The sequence below is a fragment of the Caloenas nicobarica genome, chromosome Z (genome assembly GCF_036013445.1).
Source record: "Caloenas nicobarica isolate bCalNic1 chromosome Z, bCalNic1.hap1, whole genome shotgun sequence".
NCBI lineage: Eukaryota > Metazoa > Chordata > Aves > Columbiformes > Columbidae > Caloenas > Caloenas nicobarica.
The window spans coordinates 102,891,183-102,917,212 of record NC_088284.1 but is presented as its reverse complement, the minus strand read 5'-3'; the positions used below and the strand labels follow the sequence as shown (position 1 = coordinate 102,917,212).

The 26,030-nt window shown below is 36.2% G+C and overlaps 1 protein-coding gene across 1 annotated transcript in view; it reads left to right on the top strand.

Annotated features, from left to right (window-relative positions):
- FAF1 (Fas associated factor 1) overlaps positions 1-26,030 on the top strand; it is a 163,031-nt gene that overhangs the window by 64,004 nt on the left and 72,997 nt on the right. Inside the window, exon 8 of the mRNA XM_065657013.1 lies at positions 20,656-20,742. Within this exon, the coding sequence (XP_065513085.1) occupies positions 20,656-20,742 (87 nt within the window). The remainder of the gene's footprint in view (positions 1-20,655; positions 20,743-26,030) is intronic.

Sequence of the window (26,030 nt, the reverse complement as noted above, 5' to 3'; positions counted from 1 at the left end):
ATCTTTTGATGTAACCATTTTGTTCTTCCAAATCTCAGGCCAGTTTAAAACTTCTGTGTCACCTTTATGAATGTTTCTATGTCGTAGTGAAAAACTTAGAGAATAGGACACAACTTTAATAGTGTTTCACAGCTCAGAACTGCTCTGTGCAATAACACTGCGTAGTTTTAAAATAAAGGTGTGCTTTTAATCTGATTTAGTTAAACCAACATGAACTGTTGTGTGAAGATTCTTATTTATCTTAAGGGCAGCTTGTTCTACTTTAACATAAACAGAGGAGGAATTAGGTGAAGTTAAAGCAAAGTAAGACTGGTCCTTGGTGGGGTAAAAAGAATAATTTAAACCTGTACTACTTAATACATGACAAATCACAGTAAATCCCTTGTATTTACAGAACACTTAGTCATATACATGCATCTGGTAGAGGGCAAAACTTTGGTTTCCCTTAAGAGTCTCATCTTCACTGTGCGAGCAAGTAGAAACTATGGTCCACTAAAACCAGCCCTGTCGGTTGTAAAGTAGTAAAGTAACACCAAGGACTATGGTGCCCCGTGTGGAACATCCAATAAACCTCATGAGCACCTCTCGGTGCTCCTGCCACCTCAGTATAATGAGCTTGAAGTTTCCCTCTGAAGGAGCACTTGTTCAAGTCTACAAGGACTTTGATTTGAGGACCTTTTCTAGTCTCTATTTATGTAACAAAAATTATTACCTTTATAATAACATTGATTTTTTTTTTTAAAAAAAAGCAGTCTGGTTTTGTATTGGTATTTAGTGTCCTGTCCTCGATTTCTTTGCATGATGACTTTCTTGGTCAGCCAAAAGGAAACCTTTGACTTTGGTTGGTTTCATAGACAAAAAAAAAAAGCTTCTCAGACTTTTTTGAAGCTCTTTCTCAATTCCTTGCTTGCTTCTGTTCTCCCATTTGTGAACCATGGCTTACTGTAATGTAGTTGGAATAAGGAAAAAAAGTTTTGTGTTCTCCTCTTTGCTTGGCAATTCAAATGTAGTGTTAAATCAGAAAATACCATGAAGTTTAGTGTTTATATCCATCATGAATAAAAATGTGTTTAGACTTTTAATTTTTTTAAATGTGCTATCCATGTTCTATCACTGTTAAAATGATGACTTGTTGGGTAATTTTTTTTTTTTTTTTAGTTCTTTGCCGGTTTGGTGGTAAATGTCACTGATATAGAATAAATGTGAAAATACTCAACTGTATCATGAGGCTTGTGTTGGTTTGGAGGAGTGCAGTGTTGCAACAGCTCTGTGATCTTAGGGAATACAGTGGGAGATGTGGAGCAGAGTGTGCAAAACAAAACTAGCCGTATACCCATTACGATTGGTTATTTTATAAAAAAACGAAGAGACCTTGTAGCATCATAAATTTAGGGCCAATTCTGCCTTCCCGTCCGCTTGCACGGGTAGGATGTTGCTCCCACAAACCTGCTGGTAACGTCTAGGGGTCGTGTCCTCCTGCGCTCCTCGTAGAGGTGTCCCCAGAGCTGAAGGGTGGGAGAGGGAGGAGAGGATGAGCCGTTCGCAGCAGCCGTTTGCCCTTGGACTTGTGGTTTGGATCCTAACTGGGAGCCGATGTCAGTTTATAGCTGTATTTAACCGCCTGTTGTCCTGCTCCCCTTCTTCTCCCCATGTGCTGCTTTGAAGGCAGCCCCTGAGGTCAGGAGCCGACCCGCCGCTCGGAAAGGGAGCCTGGGAAGCCGTGTGGAAGCAGGAGCCAGGCAGACCTGTCAATGGCTTTTTTTCCCCCCCCAAGTGTTAATTGTGGTCACAAAAAGTTAAGTGTTTCTGTAAAATTAACATCTTGGTATTATGTATTTATTTTCCACCGTGTAGCTTCGATGTCAGGTTTACTCAGCAGACAAGTCAAAACAAGAATCTTTTTTTTTTCTAACTGCTGTTACAGCAAGTCTCAGCCTGGGATCTCAGAAAATCACAGTGTTCATTCTGGTTAGCAGCTAATAGGAAACACTAAAGATTTAGGGTTCAGAATTAAATTGGCACTGATGTTGATGCAGGAAGAACAACCGCACACAGTTTACTCTTGTGAAGCTTTATTGATTCTTTTTTAAAAGGAAAGCTGTGATGAAAGTATAAAGAGGCGTTTAATTTGCAAGTATTTCTACACAGTTTTTATTCTGAAATGTGCTTTTCTGTCCTTCTCTATCCCTGCACGGTAAACATGCCTTAAGATCTTCTGATTCAGGGACAGACACTGAAAAACAGAAGTGTGAGGTGGTCATTTCTGCTGTTCAGCTTGTTCATTTGGATGGTGTTGGGGCTTTCTTACAGGCTAAATTTACATCTTTCCCAAGGCTAATGTCTGCTGTGCATTTGTATTTTTAAGATAATGTGACGTGAGTTTATCCTCAAAATCTCCATCCCAGATTCTAATCTTTCAGTGACCCATTTCCGAGGATCAGATCTGGAAGAGATGGGCATATGAACAGGAGCTTTCTGTATTTCTGATACTACCTGTGTACCAAAGTCTAGAAATAGGATCTTTTTTGTCACTAAGGCAAATGATCTTTTGAAATTTGGTGAGTAACTATTTCGTCAAGTATAGATTTCAAAGTCTGCAACAAGGTCACAGATATGCAGCAGAATGAACCGCAGAGCCTTTTGAACGATTTCTTGCTCCCGCGGCTTCCTTGCAACCATTACAAAGATTGAGTCCTCAGGGTGTCATCATTGGCACAGCCGCCACAGGTGGCCTTATATTCAATAGCTGGTATATCAATCTCTACTTTCAAACCAGTTTTAAAGATTTTTAAAAGGAGTAACCTAGTTCCCCTCCAAACTGATGCTTCCATTTTCTCAATAGCTTTGGTGATAGATTACACATGTTTCTTCTCGTCTGGAATTACCATTTGAAATGCCCGTTTCTGTGACACCGTTACGAGCAGCTTTCTGCCATCCTTCCACCCTGTTTTGCTGCTGCTTTTCAAGAGTTTGTTTTCACAACACATATTCAGGCAAGTCTTTTCTGGGTCTTCTAATCCATCTGGCTTTAATAGTGGCCTCTCGCTTCAAGGGATGAGGACTTTACAGAAACTATTCCAAATATCTAAGATGAATACAAGATGAGAATACTTAGGGAGTCTGAGTGCCTTTATTTTCACGTTCGTATGGAGAGCTTTGATGTTACTGAGCAGGTTTCTCTACTCGAGGAGGTCAGTTAATCTGTATTTCCTATACAGATTATAATCTGTGTTTCCTTTTTCTCCTGTCTGTACATTGTGGCTCATTTCTTGCCCAAGAACAGTCTTTGACTGTGTGTCATGCCTGCTATTCGTGTGCATGTCACTTAAAGACACAAAGCTGCAAAATAAATTTGCCAAATTTATTGTCAGCAGTCACACCATGCATGTGATGGGATACATGGCTTTCTGTCCCTTTCCTGCTGATTGGTGGGTAAATGGCAGCTCAGGAACACGAGCTCTTTATAGAATGTTTTTCAGCAGCTGTCCATAGTGTGTATGCAGAAGCCTCGCGTGTCAAAGTGATGATCACACATTAAAAAGGATGTTCAGAGACGTGACTCCTCTCTTAGAAAGCATTTGGTCTTTCAGAAGGGCCCGTTCTTTTCTGGTTCATCTGTGTGAGTGCCCAAAGATGATGCGCCCAGATGATTTGGAACATTTCTAACAACCGAAACACCTCAGAGGATATCCTCAAAACCTTCCAGGTTACGTTTGCTCAAGGCTGATCTTTTAGTTCCAGAAACAACAACAAAAAGTGCTAATGAATTTATTCCAGACCTTACATGTCTTTAGTGGGCCTGTTATATACATTCTTGATTCACTGGATGTGCCTCTAATTAATTTTCTTCTAAGTGTTCTCGCATGGACCATGAAATAAGTGATTATGATTTCACTGTACCATTTGAAGCAATTTTAGATGCAGGGCACACTCGGGCACACTCCCTCTGTGAGTCAATGGCCATCTGCATGTTCCAGTCCTTTCTTCAGGTTCCTGGCTTGTTCTTGCTGGACTGTAACAGATTTGTCTTCTCCATCTCTCAGATATCTCTTTGTTACCCATTAAGTGTTTGTCGTCTCACCCATTAGTAGAAACAAGGAAGGTTGCTGCTCAGAGCAGAACTTCTCTGTCGCTGTTAAATAATTGTCCTTTCTGGTCAGAGGTTTCTTTTGCCATTGTTGCAGCAAGATAAAAAAATATTTTGAAGTGTGTGAAAAATAAAGACTTGGTGTAACTCTGCTTTTTATAGCAGAATAATAAAAAAGACTGCGCAGGAGCAATTTATTACTCTTCTCCTTTTAAGCGCTTAAAAGAAAAACAGCTGAAAATATTTCTTTGGGAGATACTGAAATACCTCATTAGATCTTTCTTTTTATTGGCTATTGAGGTGATAATTCCGTAACAGGAACGAAAGTGAGGATAAAGTTTTGCTTTGATTTATCAAAATGTGTTAATTTGAGCTGAATAGTCTTTTCTGATCTTAAAATTCACGGTCTATGAGTATTTTTTTTTTTGTAATACATAGTTTCTAGTTTTGTTTTAGAGAAAAAGTATGCCTGATGAGGCCTCTTAATTCTGTGCAACATTTGAGGTATTTTTCAGGGAGGTGAGTAGCTGAGTTTTTAATAACCTGCAATTTAAGTAATTTTTTTATTAAATTGAATAGTGTTCACTGCTTATTTGATAGTTATAGAGTTGGATGTTGAGCTAAAGACTTAAAAATGCAGAGAAAATAATACATATGTTTGAATAATTACTTAACCTTTACTCAGATCTTTGTTTCAGTGGGATGACAAGTTTGCACAGTAGAACAGTGAAAATGGTCAGAGTAGCTTCGTATCAGCGCTTTTTCTGAAGTGGTCATTAAATTTTCTGTGAATGGTGGGCTTTGTAAAGACTGGAGTCTGCAGAAGAGTAACTCCTTGTAGTGTTTTGGTCAAACACTAATGAAATTGCCCTTTAGTTGTATATTCAAGAAATATTGACCCTTCCCTTCATAAAATAGCTTCGTGGTTTCTGGGTTAGACAATTCTCTAAGGTGGCCACCATTGAAGATATAGTGAATAAATTCCTGTTGTATTGAGAGACTTGGTTGTGCACTCCTCTTTGTAGAACACAATCACGTAGTTTTCTTTTAAAATTTTGGAATTTTCAAGGGAAATGTGATTTCGGTATTGTGCACTACTTACACTTTTTATTTAACCAGACCAATTCTGATGCCAGTCCAGTTGAGGAAGAATGCCTGAACTACAAACTGCAGAACTGGGGTCTTAGCGTGTATATTTTTGTAAATACTAAGCTATCCAAGTTCCTGAAAATTCTACCTTACCAGTTAGTATAAGTGATTTTAGCTTTTTTTTTTTTAGATTTTGGCCATTTGTTGCTGTCTTGCACAGGTCCTGAGAGGTTTCTAGGTCATCTTCTCAGTCGAAATATTCTTCCTAACAGCAGTTTCATTGGAATAACCTGGAAATGAGTGGGGAGTGAGAATGAATAGGCCCATCCCTTATCTTGAAAAACTTAAAATGAAGGTCTGAACTTTTTTCATAAAGTTTCCCCCTTATGAAAAATGATCTTTTCTAGCCAGCTTCTGTGACTTTTTTTGTTCAGCTTTTCTGTCATAAATGCAGTTCAAGCACGTGAAGCAGCTTGTGGCAGGAGGGTGCCAGTTGCCTTTGGTAAAAAGGTTACGTTCAGCAAAACAGGGCTTCTTTTCTTCATAAGATTGTTGTCGCTTGTAAAGAAAAGCTCCTCACTGGAGAGCCTTCCAGGTCATTTTTCTCTCCGAATTGTTCTATGTACCAGTTTTATAGAGTCCGCATTTATTGTTTTTTGTCATTCTCTGGTAACGCTTACCCTTCATCTTCCTGTATCTACACCTGAATAGAACTCAGACTTCAGGTTTTCCAGTGTTGCTCTCCACTTATTGTGTTTATTTTAACTGTTCCTAATAATTTTCTGTTACTTGATAACTTCTAATAGAGAACAGGAGTTTGGAAATAACCCTTTACAGCCTGCATGTAGAAAAATGTGATTTTTGACAACTTGAGCCTTACCAATTTGCTTTCCTCATAATTTTTTTGTGTTCTACAAATATGTACAACTCATGTACAACTACCACTACTTCAAGTGCTTGTTTGGAGAAAGACTTAAAGAAACTAAAAAAATAAAAACCAGAGAGAATGCAGGTTTTTGGTCAGGTATAGCTGTTCTTTTCAACTCTACTCTTTTGAGGAAATACGTTTAGACATATTTAAATATGCTAAAAATAGTATTATTCATGAAACCAATACAAAATTATATGGCTTCTTTCAGTAAAGATAAAAATCTGTATTGAGGTTGCACCTTTGCCTGATTCATTTGTTAACTCAACAGAATTTTCTCTCTTTACTCACAGTCTTACTGTCTGTAAGTTTTGAAAATCCTGATGACCAATTTTCACCTTATCATGGAAGTGGAAGGCAGGGGTATCGTTGACAAATATGTACAGATGTTAACGATAATGATTCTTGTCCCTTATTCAGAAAACTCTTAATATATTTTCACCTGTACTGCCGCTGCTGCTAAGGTGTAATCTGTGTCAATAAAAAGAAATGAAAGAGGCAGAGGTCTTCATATTTTTTAATATATTTTTAGTTCCTGCATTAAAAAGACAAAAACAAATCTATTATCTGATTTTTTTTATCATCTCATTGTTTTATTGATTTGATTGTTTGTTTATTAGAAAACTATTTCATGTTGACTTCAAATGCAAATGAAGATCTAGCTCTTACAAGATGTGACAATAAACTTCTGGAAGCTTTAAAATTGTTTCCAATGAAATTGTGTTTGGGACACAAGTACATGGAGGCAGTGCTTTAAAACAGTCTACTTCATAATATTTATTCTACATCATATAGAGGGAAATATATAAAATTTTGTACTTGTTAAATATGTATTAATGAAAGATTTTTCTCTATCTTATTAAGTAAATGAGGGGGTTTTTTTGGTGGAAGATCCCATAGTTAAAGATGTAAACCAGCAATTTCTTGCTTCTATAGCACAACATAGTTCAGAGCTGAGATTAGAGAAACCCTGTAGAGTGGCTAATACTCGAGGGCATCCCCAGCTAGAAAAGTATGTGAATTTAGGCATGGGAGGAAGGAAGGATCTGCTTTAAATTTAGTGTAGGGTCACTGAGTCTTAATGATAGATTAAACAAGGGAGGTGGAATAATGAATAGGGGTATGCAATGTGTAGCACTAATACCAGAAGTCCATGGTTTTCACTGGTTATTTAATGTCTTTTCCCATATGTTTCTGAATAGAGCAGGTTATGGCAGGGATGAGCTAAGGAATAGCTTTGTTAGTGAATTGTTAAATAGGCTGAATTCTCTTTTAAAAAGTCTATATGTATATAGGAGAGCTTCTTGTTAATAGTGTAATCGGGCACCTTATATGCATATACCTTATGTGTAGCAATATTAGTAACTATATTTGTAATTGATAGGTGTATGCTGACATTCTTAAAATGCACTGTGCAGATTGTCTGCATGATTTTCTTTTCCATTGTGAAACTAACAACCATTCCTTGGTTAAAGCAGAAATTATTTTCAGATTGTTCGTGAATATTGTCAATGTAAAGAAAAACCTCAAAAGTAGTCGTGATTTGGGAGACATGAAAATGAAATGAAGTACCAAGAAATGCTTTTGTTAGTAGAAGGTCGACTAACAGCTCAGTAAACCTTGTTTTATAATTTGACTTGAAGTTGAAATGACTTTAATAGAATATCTATTCAAACTCAAACTCATAAAGTAATTTATTAAATTCACATTTACAGTGACTGAGAAAGATAGCACAGTTTCCTTCAGTGTTGAGTTTATAGTGAGTTCTCACATGGAAGAGTTGGCCTGATACCAACAACCCAGCTGAACCAAGCAAGTCAACAGTAGGGTTGTTGATGAGTTTCTGGGTAACCCATATTCTCATTTGTGTGGTGAAGATACCAGGGAGTCTTTAGAGAAAATGCACATTGCATTTGATTTTTTTTTTTTTTCCTTTGGGATACAAACGTGATTACAAACTACACTGGAAGGTACAATGCAAGTCACACTGACAGCTTTGTCTTCTTGTTGCTGCAGTACAGTATTGGTGAAATGAATATAATGCACAAGACCTTTCAGATTTGTGGCTCATCTTCCTTTTTAGATGCATCTTGTTGGCTGGCACTGGGAATAAAAGGGCTGCAGGGAGAGCCGACCCATCCCTCTTCACTGAGCCACTGGCTTGCTGGCATCTTTAAGTGTGAAAGTCGTGGGAAAAGTAAAACGTTGAAGTTAGAGGTCCTGGAGGATTTCTGTACATGAAAGTACTGCACAGCTCTCGGCACAACTGTGATACTTTGCTTCATAAAATTTATAGATTGAACTACTTTTTCATATTATGTCTAAATTTGCGAATATTTTCTAATTATTGACCACTTACAAAAATTTGAATAAATTTTGTATTGTCTCTAGTAGCAATAAAATATGCTCCCTCATAAAAGAGCATTCTATCAGTTGTCTAGAGACAAGTAAAAAACACACAACAAAATATTCATTTTGTGATGTTTTGTTTCTTAAGTCAAAATTGGCAGGTTTATCACTTATGGTAAGAGATGTCTCTGAAGCATGAGAGCTTTATGCATTTTTTAAGACTGAAACTGAATTAGTTTTTATTCTGAAACATGTTTGGGTAGGAGTGGAGGAAGATACTGTTAGTCAATAAAATGTGTTTGGAGCACGTCTTGATACCATAATCTGAGATTTGGCAGGGGCGGTAGGATTTAGTCTCTCACTGGAAGCGAAAAGAAATTTGGAAGAGGGAAAGTATGAATACAAATGGTGTTCTTTACTTAAATGCAGAATTGGGTGTGTAACTTCCATTCATCTCCTTATTTATTCCTAAAATGACCATTTATTTTACCATTCATTGATAGGACTGATTACTTTTGAAACCTAAGAAAATGTGCAAGCAGGGAAGTGATGAAGATCAATATAAGTATTTATCATGCTTAGACTGTTGCAAATCTCTTTCTTCTGAAGTGAAGGTAAGGGTGTTTGTCTTCAAATCAGTCTGAATTTTTCTTTTGTTCAGAGCATGACAACCATGAGAATGTAACAAATCTACTCTCCAATGCAAGAATCACGTTGTCTCTCTCTTTCACTTCTAGTGATGATTCAAACCCTAGAAATAATCTTTGAGGCCCTTATGAGCGTGAACCTGACTGTATCCAAAATATTCAGTATGCTATAACTCATTAAGACAACTAGTTCCTTAAAAAGGAAACAACACAGCCAATACAAGATATGGGCAAGTATAATACAGACTTTTGCTGAAGAGTTCACGTGCTGATTCCTGACAAAAGAAGTGGAACATACTGAAAGGCAGGAGCTGCCAAATGACACTTGTTTGTGCAGTAGTCTGAACATACACACATGCAATATGGGCAAGCTGGGATCAAGCCTGCATAACTGGCGTGCAGATGTTTTTCTTACTTCCCAGCCTTTGTTCATATTTTACCATTACCCAGTAGTGACAGTAGCTTCTGCTAAGTCAGAGATGTTGGGATGCAAAGAACATGTATTTAGTAGCTTAGATTGTGTTTTCATACCAATTTTAAAAAGCTTGGATGAAAGTTACTGCTCTAAGTCATGTCCTTAACTTCACGATGAGTAAGTGTCAAGGTGTTTTTTTGTCCAAGTTACTGCTTTAATCACTGAGATAATTTATTAGGATTATCTGTTAAGTGTGCTAAGTATGCAATCCTTCTGAGATTACTTGTCCCTTGGCTCCTGGTGACCTTTCATCAGGTTAGCCCACATAGAAACTGGTACCCTGGTGCCATCTTCTGTTGCATTCAGCAGACCAGCTATTTCAACTAGGGCTTTTCATATGGCCTTTCTTTTAACTCCAAAGATCATAAAACCGATCTTAATAATTACGCTTCTCTAATTTGCAGTGCTTTTCTTATCAGTCTTGTATGGTTTTCTCCTAGAGATATCCTAATTCAGCTTGTATATTCTTTATTATTGTCTAGTTTCAGCTCTGTTGCATCCTTGTACTCTGCTGCAGCAGAGTCCAAAATAGCCCTCTGAACTTCACGTAGTTTTCCTACTGTACTTCACGAAGCACTCCGAAATCTTCTGGAAGGTGGTAATTAAAAGTAATATTTTCTGTAGTGAAACTAAGATCTAATTTTTCCTGCCAGATGCAGGATCTTGCATGAGTATTGGCCTCCAGAGTTTGTCCCACTGTTTTTAAAGAGGTCTTAAAATGTTAATTTTTAGTGGAAATAAAATACCTGGCAATTTCTCACTATATTAGGACATAAAAGCAGCTGGAATTGGGACAGTAGCATTAACAATGTTTCAGTTATTGTCCTGGTTTTTACAGCAAAGAAATATCCTTCTTGGAGGGAACAATATTAGAAACTGTATTTACCCTTTATATTGCAATTGAGTGCTTTGCCAGAAGAGTAGCTCTCTGGATAGTGATCTGGTAATAGATGACTTCGTAGCAGTTGCCTGTTTTCTTTCATAACGTGCATAAAGGTCAATTAAAAGTTTCCACAGAGCAGTGCTTTTTCATCCAGGTTACTAATAAGTATGTACTTCTCAAATGATCATTCCTGCTGAATGGAAAAACAAACTCGAACTTCAGAATGTATCTTTTCTGTGTCAATGCACTGGATGTAGAACAATCAAACAAAAAACTTCCAAGTATTATCATCGGTTTTATTTTGTTAGTAGGAGTCTTTAAGGCATTTTCAAATAAATTTGTAAAATTGTTTTGTCAGTAAGCCTTTGTTGTTTGATCTCTTTTAACCCTAATCACATCTTCCTTTCAATCTCTAATGTCACAGCTAGCTCACACTCTCATTCTTTCATACCCTACTTCAACCTTATGCTTGTGTGCTGCTAAAATGATTTTTTTTTAAACACTCATGTCTCTTACCTCAATTTCTTAAGAATGTGTTTTCCCTTCTTCTTCTATAGGATTTTGTTTCTTCTTTTAACCTTCTATTAAAATATTCAAAGGGTCATGTGGTTTTAAGTTCAGAGGGGATTATCACAATTAGGTCTCCTAGGCACTACAAGCAATGAATAATAATAATTATGTAGGCTGAACCTTTGCACAGTGCAGGCCATATAGCAGCAATCAGTAACTTCTGCATCAGGTTCAGAAGACTGTAACTTGAATTTAGCAATAAAACTTTTCTAGAAGGATAGCTAATTTTAGGTATTTTAAAGATGGAGATCAATAAAGAGTTTTCTTTATTCCACAGAATTAAAATGTGCATGTATGTTTGCAGAAAACTGAGGCATTGGGGAGTAAACCAACATTTTAAAGGCAGTGAAACAGTTGTATGTAGAATCTGAATAAAATGAATAATATGATATAATATAGTGAATATACTTAACTGTTGCCTCTCGCTGCAGCCTGGGAAAAGGCCACATCCAAAGCAGTGCCAAAAAGTAGTATCTGGTAGCTTGAAGAGAGCTCGGACTGACTCTCAGACCTTAAAGTTTGCCTGACCGGGAGGCTGAGGTTGGGAAAATATCTTTCTAAATCTTTGAGGCAACATCTTGTGCCTGGAACATCCATATTTTCAAATTATATTGTAGGTATAGATATATATTGCCTGAGGCGATCAGAAATGTTGAAAGATTCAGTAAAGTTTAGCTGAAGCCTTCATTTTATTTTCTGTTTTGAAATTTGCAGGTTTTAACCACAAAAATCTCCTGGTATTATCCAGTAGACCGTTTTATTGTGGGTTGTGGTGTTAAGATACCAACTTGGCATAGGCACATTAAAAAAGTTCAAATGACCTCCAAGAAGGCTTGGTGTAAGAGACGTTTAAAGTATGAGGTCGAACATATGAAACAGAGGATAATGAAGTGTTAATAAATGTGTAATCTATGAAAGTAATTTACTCTCAATGTTATTTCTAACGCTGAAAGGAAACTGCTGAATGCTTCTTTACAAGCATTTACAAAATGTAATGAATTTTAAATGTCAATACATTTAATTAATTTTTAAATCATCTGGTGATTCCTAAACTGGACAGGCTTCTGATAACAACTTCTAGTTAAGAAAAATGTCTAAGTTATTTGAATAAATGTTGCAGCTCAGAATTATAGTTGGTCAATGAATCTTTAAAGTGAGTCGGTAGTGTCTCTGAAGGTGTCTTTCTGTCAACTGTAGAAGTAGACAGAACACAGCCAACTAGCTTAGGAAAAAAACAGTTTAATTTTTGAATTTAGGACAGTTAAAATTTGCCAATAGTATTTCACATAAGTAAATAGGACTATCTGTAGTGCTTGAGAATCTACATCAGTAAAATGGAATTAACATTTTTGTTTGGGATTTTTTTTGATGACTTACTATGATGGCTGTAAATCTGGGGGAATGGGGCTGTAAGTGCTTAGTTGGGGAGTAAAGAATCCAAATGCCTTTCTGGAAGAGATACTAGTGAGTCTATCCTCATATCTAGTATCTTATTTTCCTAAATGAGATGGTTTTTACTAAAATTTTATGGTGATCATCTCTCTGCTAAGTTTGTCTGTTTACAGACTTTTTTCTCCTGAAAATTTTCATCCGTCCCCCATTTTAAAATACATAATAGCAAAATAATACATTAACTTTGCATTTACTTATTCAGCCACTTAATCTTTCTTAGTAGTTACCTATTTCTCCTTGCCTTATCTCTCAAATTGGAAATAGTGTGGATTATTTCTGTGAGAATGTTCATTTAATCCCTAGATACATGAAGTTCTTACTCCACCCTTCCAAGGATGAGAGGCAAAATTCATGTACTTCAGTCTCTTCTCTAGATATTGAAATTAAAAAATTGGAAACATGAAAAAATTATTTTCTGGTTTTAACTTAAGGTCTTATGTGGCTTAAGAGTTCATACAAAGAAGATTATCAGCAAGACGTCACAAAAATAACACATTATTTTCCAGACTTAAGTTAATTTGAATGGTTACATAGTGAATTCAACAAACTTTCTAAGGAAGATACTGGCACAGTATTTACTGAATACTACAGTACAATACAACCTATTTTTAGCAGTAGTTTAAACTGGGTTTATTTTGGTTCAAACACTGTTCCATACACTCAAAAGTGAAACCTGGATGCATTAGTAGCTTTTCTGTACGTAAAATGTGTTTAATTGCAGGGAAGTGGTACGTGAAAACTTAGCAGAAAATTTTCTACCCTTTTTTTGGTGGTGGTGTAACTTGCTGATGAATTCTGCTTTGTATGTGGCTGGCATACAATGGACATTCAGGTTCTCTTAGAGTCCTTTAGGAAGGTTTGAAATTGCATATTGTTTTTAATTGGAAAATGAAACTGTCCTAATTAGAGGGAAGAGAATACAAGTTTCGGTGCTTTTCTTTGGTTTATTTGTTTCAGTTTTACTTGTCATGATAGAATAAGCAAGTAGTGTATTTCAGACATTGAATTAAAAGCAATTACGTTAGAATTTAATGCATTTTTATTCTGCATTAAACAAGAAAAGAGGTTTCAAAGCTTTAGCCTGTTAAAGGAGAACTCTTAATAAATGCAGACCAGAATCTTTTCAGAGGTATTAGAAACAAAAATAGTAATTTAAAGGAAGAGATGTGAAATAAAAAAATAATTGGAGAATGTATTGCAGTAAAACACACATTTGAGTTCTTGTGTATTTCATAAACGCTCTGAAACACAACTGACTTTTATCTGGAAAGCTTGGGCAGGAGTTCTTTTGCATTCGATATAGATTTTAAATAGTTAGGTTGGAAGTGTACTTTTTTTCCTCTAGATTACAACAGAGTGAACTGAACATATGCGCAAATGTAAATAGTTATTTTAGCACAGTGAGTCTTCCTTGAAGAGTTCCAGTGGTATGAAATTCTTAAGAGCAGATATTGTTATTTAAAAATAGCCCGATTCTGACGTCTTAATTCAGTAATTGAAAGCATTCCATAATTTAAACATAATTTTAAAAGTCAGCTGCTAAAAGGTGAGGACAATTATCATTTGATGTCTTTAGAATTGCATTATTGTCTCTAAAGTAAAGCCTGCACTAAAATTAAAATTTGCTGATTTGAATAACCTTTGCTCTTTATGTTTTAATATAGTTTATTATGTTGCGTATTGGAGATACAAGAAGGCAAACAAAATTGTGAGTGGAGCAGACTTAGACCATTCCCCTCAAATGAATCTTGCATAAAGTGACCTGAGAGTTCTGGTTTGGGTGCTAATATTAGTCGTGGTTCATACAGTACATTACTTGCTGTATAGGAATGTATCTTACTTCTGGGTTGCTGGCTAAAAGTTGCTGCACATATAACTTTTTAAAGTTAAGAAATTCAGTTTCTTATTGACTGCTGATAGCCTTTCCCTGATAAAATGCAAAATACTTTTTCTCTGCTACAGGAAAATTTTAAATATGGCTCACTTGTTTTTGTTTTTCATTTTCTTTCCTAACTCCTTCCATTTCTGTCCTGTGTTTTTACTGTTACCATGGACCAAATCTATTGCAGTAGGTTATGGCAGACATGCTGATTCAGAAATTCTTTCTCTCTAGTTTTGCTTCTCTATTTTTAATAGTTCTTGTTAGTCCATAGTTAACTGAAATTACTCTTTTGTCTGACCCATCTTTTTGTTCATAACTATCGATAACATCGTTATCCTTTCAAATTTACCACTTTATCACCTTTGACACTTCTATATGCTTAGAAATTGGGTAGATTGTGTCCCTGCTTCCCATGTGTTACTGCCAGATTCCCAATGCTCCTCGTTGGCGGAATTTCTCCTGGCAGAGATGCTAAAGACTTCCCTCTATCATCTCGAAGACTATCACTTCCACTGGTTTTGCCTCCTTTCTTTCCATCTTTCTTCACCAAAACACTTTTGCTTGCTTTGCATGTCTTTCTGTCACTGCTCCATCCATATCATTCCCATCCCCTGAAATTTTTGGGTACTTCTCTTGGCTTCTTCTCTGTTACAGTGTCAAAGTCAAGCTCCTGGCTTTGCTATCGGTGCCCCATGCAACCTCGCTCTGTCTGTCTGATCTCATTTCCCCGCGTCCCCCGACTCACATTCCACATTCCTCACAGTCCTCTGACTTTATTGCTCCCTTTGTCTGCCTTTCATGCACTCATTTTTGCACTGTCTTTCATGCTGCCTATGTGCCTGGAACAGTCTTTAGCATCTCAGCCAATTTACAGCTTTGCATAAATTATATTTAATAATAAGACTAACAAAAGTTCATTATCTACATTATTTCAATTAACTTTGTACCTGCATAAGCAGAAAACAGCCTGAGGGAAACTACTGTTAAAACTTTGTTGTGATTTGTTGTGATTCAAAGATACAGATTCATGCACGACAGTTCTTTGATGATTCAGCATAAAATTATTTTTTTTAACAGTTGGGAGGGTGTTAGTTTTAGTGGGGTTTTTTGACACTAGATTTTGGATTTTTCTAATTTAGAGATAAGAAAATAGCTGCTTATTCCCGCTAAGCGGAACCACCAGAAGGTCGTCATCGTGGCATTACCTGGTATAGACTTCTTGCCCTGTGATACATTTTACTTCATTTTATCTTTACTAATATGGATGTGGAAGGTCTTTGAATGTTGAATTAACTTCGTATCTGTAAACAAAGTGTATATTTGTGTGTAACCTTCCTCTTAAAGCAACATACTCATCTCCTTAAAAAAACCCCACCAAAACCAAACCCACAAACAGTAAAAGAAAAGAAACTAAGGCTCTGCCTACATTCTAGAAGTTTTCTCAGTGTGTCGGCTACTTTGACCTACAGTTTTCTTAAAATACCAAAAGTTGTTTAATATTTTAACTCCCTTCTAACACCAGTGAAAATGAGCCGAAGGGTAAAACTTCATGTGCTCCTCCAGCATCAGTGTAGAGCTGCAAGGCAGGACGTTCTGCAGGAATTATACATAATTTTTCAAGTAAAATTGTATCTGAAATACATGGCGTATTTTTTTGTTGTTGTTTAAATGGTGGTATTGATACTGTTCACAGCCAAGTTGTGGAACCAAATAGAAATGCCTTTAATTTGTTTTTAAATGATCTTGCATGTTCTGGAGATGATAATCTGAAGGGTGGCTGCCATAATAATGTGCCAGTCACCACGGCATCTGAACATTGTGAAAAGGAATTCTGGGCTGCACAAAGACAACACCACCAATTAGTATTTCAAACTGATCAAAGGTGGGGGACCGAAAAGTTTGCCAATAAACGTAGCTCAGTGGATGGCTCTAGAAGGTAGAGTTTACTTTACACACATTTTAAAGATTTCAGTCCTCCTATCAATATCATGTGAATTTATAAATAAAAGCCTCAACACAGACTTTATCCATTTGGCTATGCTAAATTTTATCAGTTGGATGAAGGGTACGGCTGAGGGGTTTTACTTCACTGGCCTAGAGAAGAAGCAGTTTATGGTTCTGCTTCATATGAATCTCTAGAATTTTTTCCTCCCTACAGAATTTTTAACTTTAAACTGAAATGGTCAGTTAATGAAGAAAAGGGGTTTTCTGTACTCAATTGGTAAATATTCCCAGTCTCTAAAACATTTTGCAGTCTGCTTTCATAATTCTATTCTAATTATCAAGCAAAACTAAATCATTATTTAAAAGCAAGATTACTTTATCTTAAATAATTGATTGTGGCTTGTTGTTTGAAAGAGGACTACTTTGGCATGAATTCCGAATCCAGTTATGATCTTAACTCCAGCAGTTTGTTTAATCAAACATCACTAAGTCTCACATGGTCCCCTACCCAACCCGGCCTGTCTGTAACAACTAGTTTGTTCTGCGACGAGTTGCTCAACAGATGTCATTCTGGTAGAATAATGCAGCAGAATACTTGTGCGTTGGCTAAAATTACTTCAACTTTGATCACTTTTGTCCAGCACATCAGTCTGGCATTGTGCTTTATACCAACATAACACTTTACCCCGAGCAAGCCTTTCAAGCTTAGAATAGCAGAGGAATGTTATTGAATTCAGTGCAGTTACAGATGAGTTAATGAAAGAAGGGAAATAGTGTTTTTTTCATAATGCCTCTCTGTTGTACTTTGGAATTAAAAGGGAATTTGAGGAATGTGACTTCTGAGTTATTTATTTTTACTTGTGAAGACTTTCTGAAAACAGCAGTATGTGGTTCTATTGATCCCACGTTTCTGTAAAGAAGTTTCACTTGTTATTTCGAAATAGCGCGTTTTAGAGTGTTATATTGTGAAAGTGATAGTAATGAGACTTTTTTGATATGTAATTGGAGAATAGTTATCTCGCAGGGGCAGTTTATCCCGAGTATTTAACGCACGAGAACAGCGAGAACCGCGTTCTTGTGATCCCAGATCAGTATTGTTACATTTTGCTGGGCTGTTGTGGGGTCAGTATGGAGTAATGGCATCTCTTTACCTTGATACTGCTGCGGAACAAATCCTGCCCAGCAGGCCGCCTTCTTGTGAAGGAGCAGAGAAGAAAGGCTGTTTGTTTTGAACAGTAGGAATGAGATCATATACAGAGTTCTATAGACTTCACTCCTCCGTAATTCCATTTTTCACAGGTGCGTATGTGTATACATACGCATATACATATAAGAATATACAATATATATGTATTTTTAATGTATTTAAATACAAGTTTTTAATAATTAAGATATATTTGTATTTTTTAAAACATGACAACATGCTTATATATGAGGAAACACATAATGTGAAGCGCACTTGAATTACTAATAAATACTTCAGTATTCTATGTCTAAAGCAAAATAATGTTCTTGGTTTAGTTTTTTAATTAAAATATAGTTGTAAATTATTTTAATTGAAATATAGTTACCAGATCAGTCTCCCTGCAAAAACTCCTGAACAAAACCAATATTAACATAAAGGTTATTGGGTGTACATGTACAAAAAATGGAGAGATACATTAATGATTCTAAACCATACAATGAATGTAAAGCTGAGCTGAAAATCCACCCCAAATATATGTTATGAAACTGAAATGTCCAGATAAGGCACCCACATGGTCTGACTCTCATCCCTTAGTGGGCTGTAGAATCAGAGTGGGGAGTCGTGTATCTTGCTGTCGGATAATAAACTGAAGCCATTGTTTTTCACCCACCTGTGCAGAATATTTATATTTATAAAGCTTTAAACAGATAGCACTGAAATTATTATCTGCATAGCCTAGTTAACACTAGTAATGCATATTTCCATACCAATGTATTAAATCTATCCAGAAATGTGAAGCAGTTCTTCACTGTTTTACTAAGGGGCACTTTATTAGTATAAAACACTATTACTACTAAAAGTAGTGAGAATAAGTAACAATAATTGAATGGAGAATCTGAGAACTGGAAATACAGTAATAGTACTTGAGGTTTGCTCTCTATATGCCCTGAATTTTAGCAGTTGTATTTATTTGTTGGCGAATCCCTGCAGCAGTGCCATGAAGAGTCTCTTGAAGAGTGTCGCCCAAATCAAGATTTGTGAGCAAGTCTATGTGTGGAAATCTGAGTCTCCTCGCCTTAGGACATTCAATGATTAGAACTGTTCTTTTGCCACTTCATGTCTGCACACATATCCTTCTTCCATGTGTTAATTTGCTTCAACTATGTGCAAAGTTTGAAAGAAAGTCTGTGCAGCTCCTCTCTCTAAAGATGATCCTGAGACTAAGAGTTGTGGTGCTGTTTCATTATGCAAACACATTTTTAGACGAATATCTATTGCAGATGTTGCGAATATGTTCTGTACTAAAAATAAATGCCAAATTTTGAGGGAACATATGCACGTTCCATATGTTTATATTGCCATATTACCTTGCCATGTATTCAAAACTCAACTGTGCTTCTGAAATGAAGCTGTGGCAAGTACTGATAAAGAGTTAGGGTCAAATGATAGAAAATGTTTGTGTATCGTGGATCACTATATCTCCCTAAAAATGGTAGTTTAGAATTACCTTTCATTTCTTGAATTTGAAACCTTTAAATATATGGATTATTTTAGCATTTCTCATTTTGACAGATGTCAGCTTTCTTCCTGTTTTTTTTTTTTTTTTAATTGTTTCTCTGTTCAGATGGAGTTGTTAACTTAGTGTAAGAACGCTAGACCACAAGCAAGGTGCTAGTTCAAAGACCTTTTCTGCTGACAACTATATATAATTTTTTTTTCAGTCCACGGAATTTCTAGTAATACTCATAGCAGCACTTAGAATACAATTAATTATTGTTTCTTTCCAGCTGACAAGTGAATAAATGAAGAGCTAAAGATGACATCACAGGGCAGGTTTTTGGACTAGTCTTGGTGTTTGCTTTAAGTCAAACGTTACTCATCTGCCATAATATCTCTTGGTTTGGTGTGTCAAACACTTGATTCTTGTCTGTTGGCACGGGGCCGTCCAGCCCTCTCAGAGCTGGGGTCAGGACACACAACTTCTGACCTCCTCAGATACGCTGCCTAGCAAATGGTCACCTGAAATATTAGGAAAATGCCTTTCATCTACTTAAGAATGTTTTTCTGGGTGCAGTGGAGGTGGTTGAGATCTGTACTTGGAAACTAAAACAGACCCGTGAAGATATGGGAGGACCTTATATTCCCACGTAGCAGTTTTAAGGAGGTCAAACCAAAAGCCACCGTTGCTCTCTCTAAACGTTCTAGTGTTCACAGTTCTGGTCCAGCTGGGCAGCACTTACATGTGCTGGTTGCTTGGGCAGTCGTCACATTCAGGCATAAGATATTATTCAGATTTTGAGACATCACTCTCTATCCCATGTATGAAACTACATCTTTTTGTGATTTAAATAATTGCTTATCACAAAACCTTTGATAAAGCATGCCAGCTTTTAAATCTACGTTAATATGTTTGTGGAAAGTGTTTTGTAACTCTTGTGTTTTGCAGTATTCTTCCTGGTTTTGAAATTTTCAACTCTTTGTTCTTTTCCCTCTCCCTTCCTCTTGCCAACCATCATGTGAGATGGTTAATTGTAATGACTAGTGTGTTAATAGTGTGAGAAAAGAGTTGATGTAAGAATTAGTTTATTTGCATTTTGCTAATAAATATTTGAAATGTTGTCTTAATTTGAAATGTGCTTATTAATTAATATTTTAATGCTTAATGTACTCACTTTTATTTTTATTTGGATCCCATGTAAGAAACTTAGGTAAAACTCGTTGTATTAGATGTATCATGAACCTAAAATTTTCAGGTGAAACAGAATACATTAACTAGGAAAATCTGTAACAGAATTTTTGTTTTTACCTTCTGCTTCTCTTCAGTTTTTTCATTACTTTTTAATGCTTTTTACTGTGAAAATGTGTATTATGTACTGTTTTACACATTTATGATGCTGAAGTAATAATGAATCATTATGAATTATAATTTATGGGTTTTTTTTCTTTAACATAGTTTGTTCAATTGCTTTTGGAATTACTGTGTGTAAACCAGTGGAAGTGATCTGAATCTTTGAGTGTTGGAGGAACCCGTTTAACAATAATTAGAAAAAAATCAAAATAAAAATATTGGGATTATGATGAAAATAATGGAATTTGCCTGTATTGCTTTCGTTAGAACAAGTTCTGATTTTTTTTTTAATTTTATTTTTTTTATTTTTACCAGGTAAAGCGGAATGTGTATGACCTCACTAGTATCCCTGTCCGTCACCAGTTATGGGAAGGTTGGCCGCCTTCTGCCACAGACGACTCAGTAAGTAGCTTTGGTTCTCATTTCATTTCTTCCTACAAATAGCTGATTTTACTTGGATTTTTAATTGGAATCACCTAATATCTTTTACTATCTCATATACGGTAACTTAATATTACACATTCTCCAGAGCTGTATCGTGTAAGATACAAGTATGGAAATATGGAATTACTGAAGCACAAGGGAATTATTCACATATATCAAATTCAGTGCTTGTTTTAGACAAGAAGTAGACATGTTCCCAGTCTGAAGCAAAGCAGAACGTTTTGGAAGTTGAAGTCTATTGCAGTGATTGAACTTCAGGAAGAAAGTCCCGTTTTTTACATGTATTCTGGGTGCATGTCTAGATAATTAAGCTATTATGTAAGCCTGTGTCTGGCCTTAAGCAGGGGGTGTTCCTGTTGAAATCAGTGGAGAGCTTTGCCTATTTTTAAAGTACCTGCTTTGGTTCTTGCTGGACCAGCAAGAATTTATGGACATTTGCAAGTTTACATTTTAAATTAATGAATAATATGTATACAGTACAAAACGTATTTTGTTTTCAAACATCTGTTGCAGGTTTTAGGTTTACCGTTATTTAGAAATGGAGAGAAATCATAGCTGAGATCAGTGTGAACCCTTGGTGACAGAATTCCCTAACTGTGAATTGCCTGCAAATTCATGAAATTGTGGGACTTAACTGCAGAATTCCATTAAATATTAGACTTGCTTTCTTGCGTGGTTGTCCCTACAGTGTGTTTTACAGCATGTCTTTCCATTTTGCTCAGATAATTTTATTCTGCTAGTGTGTTCTCAATGCCAGCTGGAGACGTCTGCCTTTATTGGGGGGAAAAAAAAAAAAGGTTAAATAGCTATGTAGTTATGTTGCATGTAGATTTTGTGACCTGAAAATAATGCAGGAGAATTAAATATTTCTATTTTTATAAAGTCAGTCATTCAAACTAGGGGTTGAGCCTGGGTATTCTGCAAAGTGAGAATGGAATAAGGATTTGCTTTCTCTACATGTTAGCATTATCTGCAATGCATCACTTTCCTGTCCATTTCTACTCTCTTGTAAAGGGAGAATTGTTCTTTGTATGATAAGACTGCTGGTTTTGGTTTGTTTTTTTTTTTTTCTCTGGGTAAAGGATTTATGCCAATCAAAAAAAAAAAAAAAAGGCAAAGGCTCCATGAATTTCTAATATATGTAAAATATGTCTGTGGTAGTGTTTGCAGAAACAGTGGTTAAGTTTGAGAGGGGTGGGTAAATCTATGCCCCTGTATTCAGGAGCGTATCTGAGACGATGGATGTAAGATCTGAAATAACAGCATGGTGTCATGTGGTAATTAGAGTCTTTGAAACGTGGATCCATTTTAACGTTTTTATTAGTTTACATTAGGCCAAAAAAGAATTGGAAACTCAACACTTCTAATCCGTTTTCCCACAGCTGTTAGGTTTTCCCGTATTTTTTCTCCCTCTGTCTTTTGAATAGGATACCTCACATATATAAAACTCATAAATCTGTTTTAAGTCTATTTTTCCAAGTGACATTGTTGCAGGTGAATTTTTCCCCTTTTCATCTTTAATGAAACTGGTGAATGTTGAGTCATCTGCTGCAAAGCAGGAGGGTCCTCAGAGCTCCCTGCTCGAGTCTGGTGCAGCTGAGACTCCTCAGCTGTGTAAACAGATTTGAATGTGTTACCAACAAAAATATAATTAATTTCTGTCTAAAATTAGGGGCCGTAGCTTACTATTCATAAAGATTTAATGCTAGCAATGACTATCTGTGGTTCTGTGTTCTGAACATTTTTTTTCCTTTACAAATCAGAAATATTCAGTAATTACTACTATAGTAATTAGTTGTGATGTCTTCCGTGGCAAATTTTAAAAATCACTTTTTCCATCACGAGTTTTTAATTTGCTGTACCGTATAGTACTTCATTGCAATCAAAGAGTTAAAGAAAGACTTGATTAAAATACTTTTTCATTTACATGTTATGCAGCATAAGAAATACTTTGTAATACCACAGGAGGTTTTTTCAGTGCAGTTCTCGTTAACCTTTGGCTTAGCAAACAGGACAACTAAATAGAGCTCGCATAATTGGATTCCTGTATCATCTCGAGTCTCTTATGAACCTGACAGACTACAGTCTTCTGACATTATCTGGAAATTTAGTGGAGTCAATAGTCATTTAAAACATTGTTGCTTCATCTCCCTTCAGAGTTAAGATATGTTCTTTGCTTGTACTGCCTAATGAAATATGGGATACTGTATGAATTGTCAATAACACTTTCAGATCCTTTTGCCCACTTTCACCAGGGAAATGGGCATCAAAACCTCCACGCAGAGGAGAATGTTTTCGTGCTGTGACAGTTTGATTGTGGGAAACAAGGCATATGTAGGCAGTGGAAATCTTGTTTTACCTTTCAGCAAGGACATATTTTTAGCTTTTTATTGTGCCCGAATAATTTTGACGCCACAAGTTTTGTCTGTTCTGCTTGTTGAAGTTCAAACAAAGTAAATGTATGAGTTTTACAGCATTATTTTTTAAACAAGTTTACATAAATAAAACATTACAAAGGCTTAATTGTTCTGTTTTAGGGTATATATCATCAACTGACATAATGAAGTATTGAAAATTATTTAATAGATTCACAGTTCTCATTTTTTATTTTCAATTTTGTAACAACATTAAGATTTCTGAGCTTGTAAAATGAGAACCAAGCCAGAATAATATACTAAAATTTCTGAAATGTATTCCATTTCTCTTTGCTATGTTGGCGGAACTTCTAAACTTCCACTGGTAATTAGTGCTATTGCCAAGTGGAATGAGCAACCTTCAAATATGTGTGCATTAAAAAAAAAAAAAAACCTGAGATCAGTAGTAGGTGGTCTTTTAGTTACAGTTTTTATATAAGTGCAAATGGCTTTTTGGATATTAACTTTACATATGTATGTTTGAGGTAAAACTTTTTTCTCCTCTGGGGTCACTGTTTTTTGATTTATTTTTTTACTTTGTCCCTGATTTTTCTGTTGATTTTTGGTAGCGTAGAACAGCAACACCCAATACGAGGAGAAGCAGAGGTTGCTTTTTGTGCTGCTTTTGTTCTCAGTATTTAAGCTAAAACTTTTTTCTTAATCGGCTCATTGTTTTAAATCATTTCAGCGTAGCGCTGAGAAATGCCCACTGCTTCATAAGTAACGACAGCGAGCTTGTCAAAATGGCGCATATTTCTGCATGAAAAAGACATAAAAGTTTTAGGATGAGGTTTGAGGGGGCAGAGACCAAGGCAGAGGATGCTCAGGGTTGTACCTGTGCCCTCACATGCAGATCCCCTGCAGAGGAACTCGGCATCCGTTCTTCCACCTACTTTGTATCCTCGTTTCAAGACAATTAACTGCACTTCTTCGTTGTACAGATAAGCCATTGGGTATTGGTTTAGGCAGAAGGGGGTCGATACTGCCGAGTGATTTGGCTGTGCTGCTGAAGGGTCGCGTTTCGAATGTGACACGTCTGTAGCCGCTGACGTGCTGAGGTTCCGCATCATCCCTTGTGAACACGACCACCTTCGGTTCGGTGACGGCTGTAGCAGATGTGGTTGACGTTCCTTAGCTGGATTTAATGAAGACTCCTAGGTTATAATCAAAATTCTCGAACACTCACTTATGATCTAATTAGCACTGCTGTTATATTTAGCTATTTCATTGCTAAGAACTAAGCACAGGCTGCCTGCGCAGATAGAAATTATAAATGCCAATAAATAGTGTTCTGGTACAAAGTCAAACCATCTATGACACTTTTGGCTGATCTCCAGTTTTTTGAAGGGGTTGAGTATTAAGCATCTGAGTAATTAGTATTTGGGAGTATATATTTCTTTCGTTTTCCAGGTCTTACAATTCTGAACAGAAAGTTCATTACTGCATGCTGTCATTGTGATATGAAAACAAGATGTGAGGTTTACATGCACTGGCTGTTTAATTGTAATGGATAACGTGTCTGCATTTACTGGATCATTTGGAACTTTCCCTCTGGAATTGATATGACTAAAGAATGAATTGTCCTGACAGAGAAAGTGCCTATTAATCAGAAGCATGAAGCTGACTATATTTAAATACATACGTAATTAGAAAATACTCAACTGTTTTTTCTGCGTAAGAATATCATATTATAATTTGGATTGTCTGTAATGTTAATTACTTTGTATGTTAGTTTCCTTCTGTGGTTCTCATAAGTCGCTTGCAGTAGAGCAATAGAGTGCATCTGGTGAGATCCTTTTAATTTAGATACTTAGGAGAATACCTGCAGTCTGTTATGTGAGTTCAGGAATATGGTAAAGTTTCAATTTAACATTGGTAATATAATCCCAATTTAGTAGCAAAAATCATTAGGCGGTACCCAGTCTCGAAAGCTCATAGTCGGCACATTAATCATCACTAAGACATAGAAAAGTAACTGAGTCATTTAATAAACACTTCTTAAATGTCTTTATTTTAGATAACCTTCTGATTTTGACTTATGGCTTGCTTGGTTGTTTTTATATGGGTGAAGTTTTGTGTTATGCTTGTACTTTTTCGTCAGAAGAGAATTTATTTAGGATTGTCTAATTTTAAAACATAAATCGAGGTGGTCTACACCTGCCATGTTGCTTTTGGGAAGAGTTTATTTCCTCACTGTGTGGTAATGAGTCTTACAGAAGCGCAAGAAGTGGACGCTGAAGAACAAAACTCATTGCATCATTGTGTTAAAAATACAAGGCAGTCTAGTAGCTATGATTAAAATCCAAAACAATGAACCAACAAAAAAAAAAAAAAAACACCCCACAATTTTTCAGTATTCTTAACCATGTTGAGTCCTGATGGAAAAAAAAAGTCATGTTCTGCTCACACTTCTGCTTCTTGTGGTCCAGTTTTAATGTTGGTTTTTTTCAGTTGTTAGAGATTGTGGAAATAAAAGAAATGGGAACTGCACTCTTCTGTTTGATGTAAGGATATTTGGATGGCAGTAGCCGTGATCTCAGAAATCTGGTAAAACTGAGATCACCTTTCTTAGTTACCATGGAAAGGGTTCTAGCTTTTATAACTCATTTCATCCATTAATTTAAATAGAATTTTTTTAAAAAAATAAATAGAATTTTGTGGCTGATCTCATATTTTGGCAAAGGAGGAGACTTCAAAGAAGTGTGTTTGCAGGGGAGTGCAGTTGACTACTGCATGGATAATCTGATATTTTCATAACCACAACTTACCTGGAGCATTGATGGCTCTACCAAGACAGTCCTCCCAGCTGAAGTACAGAGTCTTTCTTTGGAA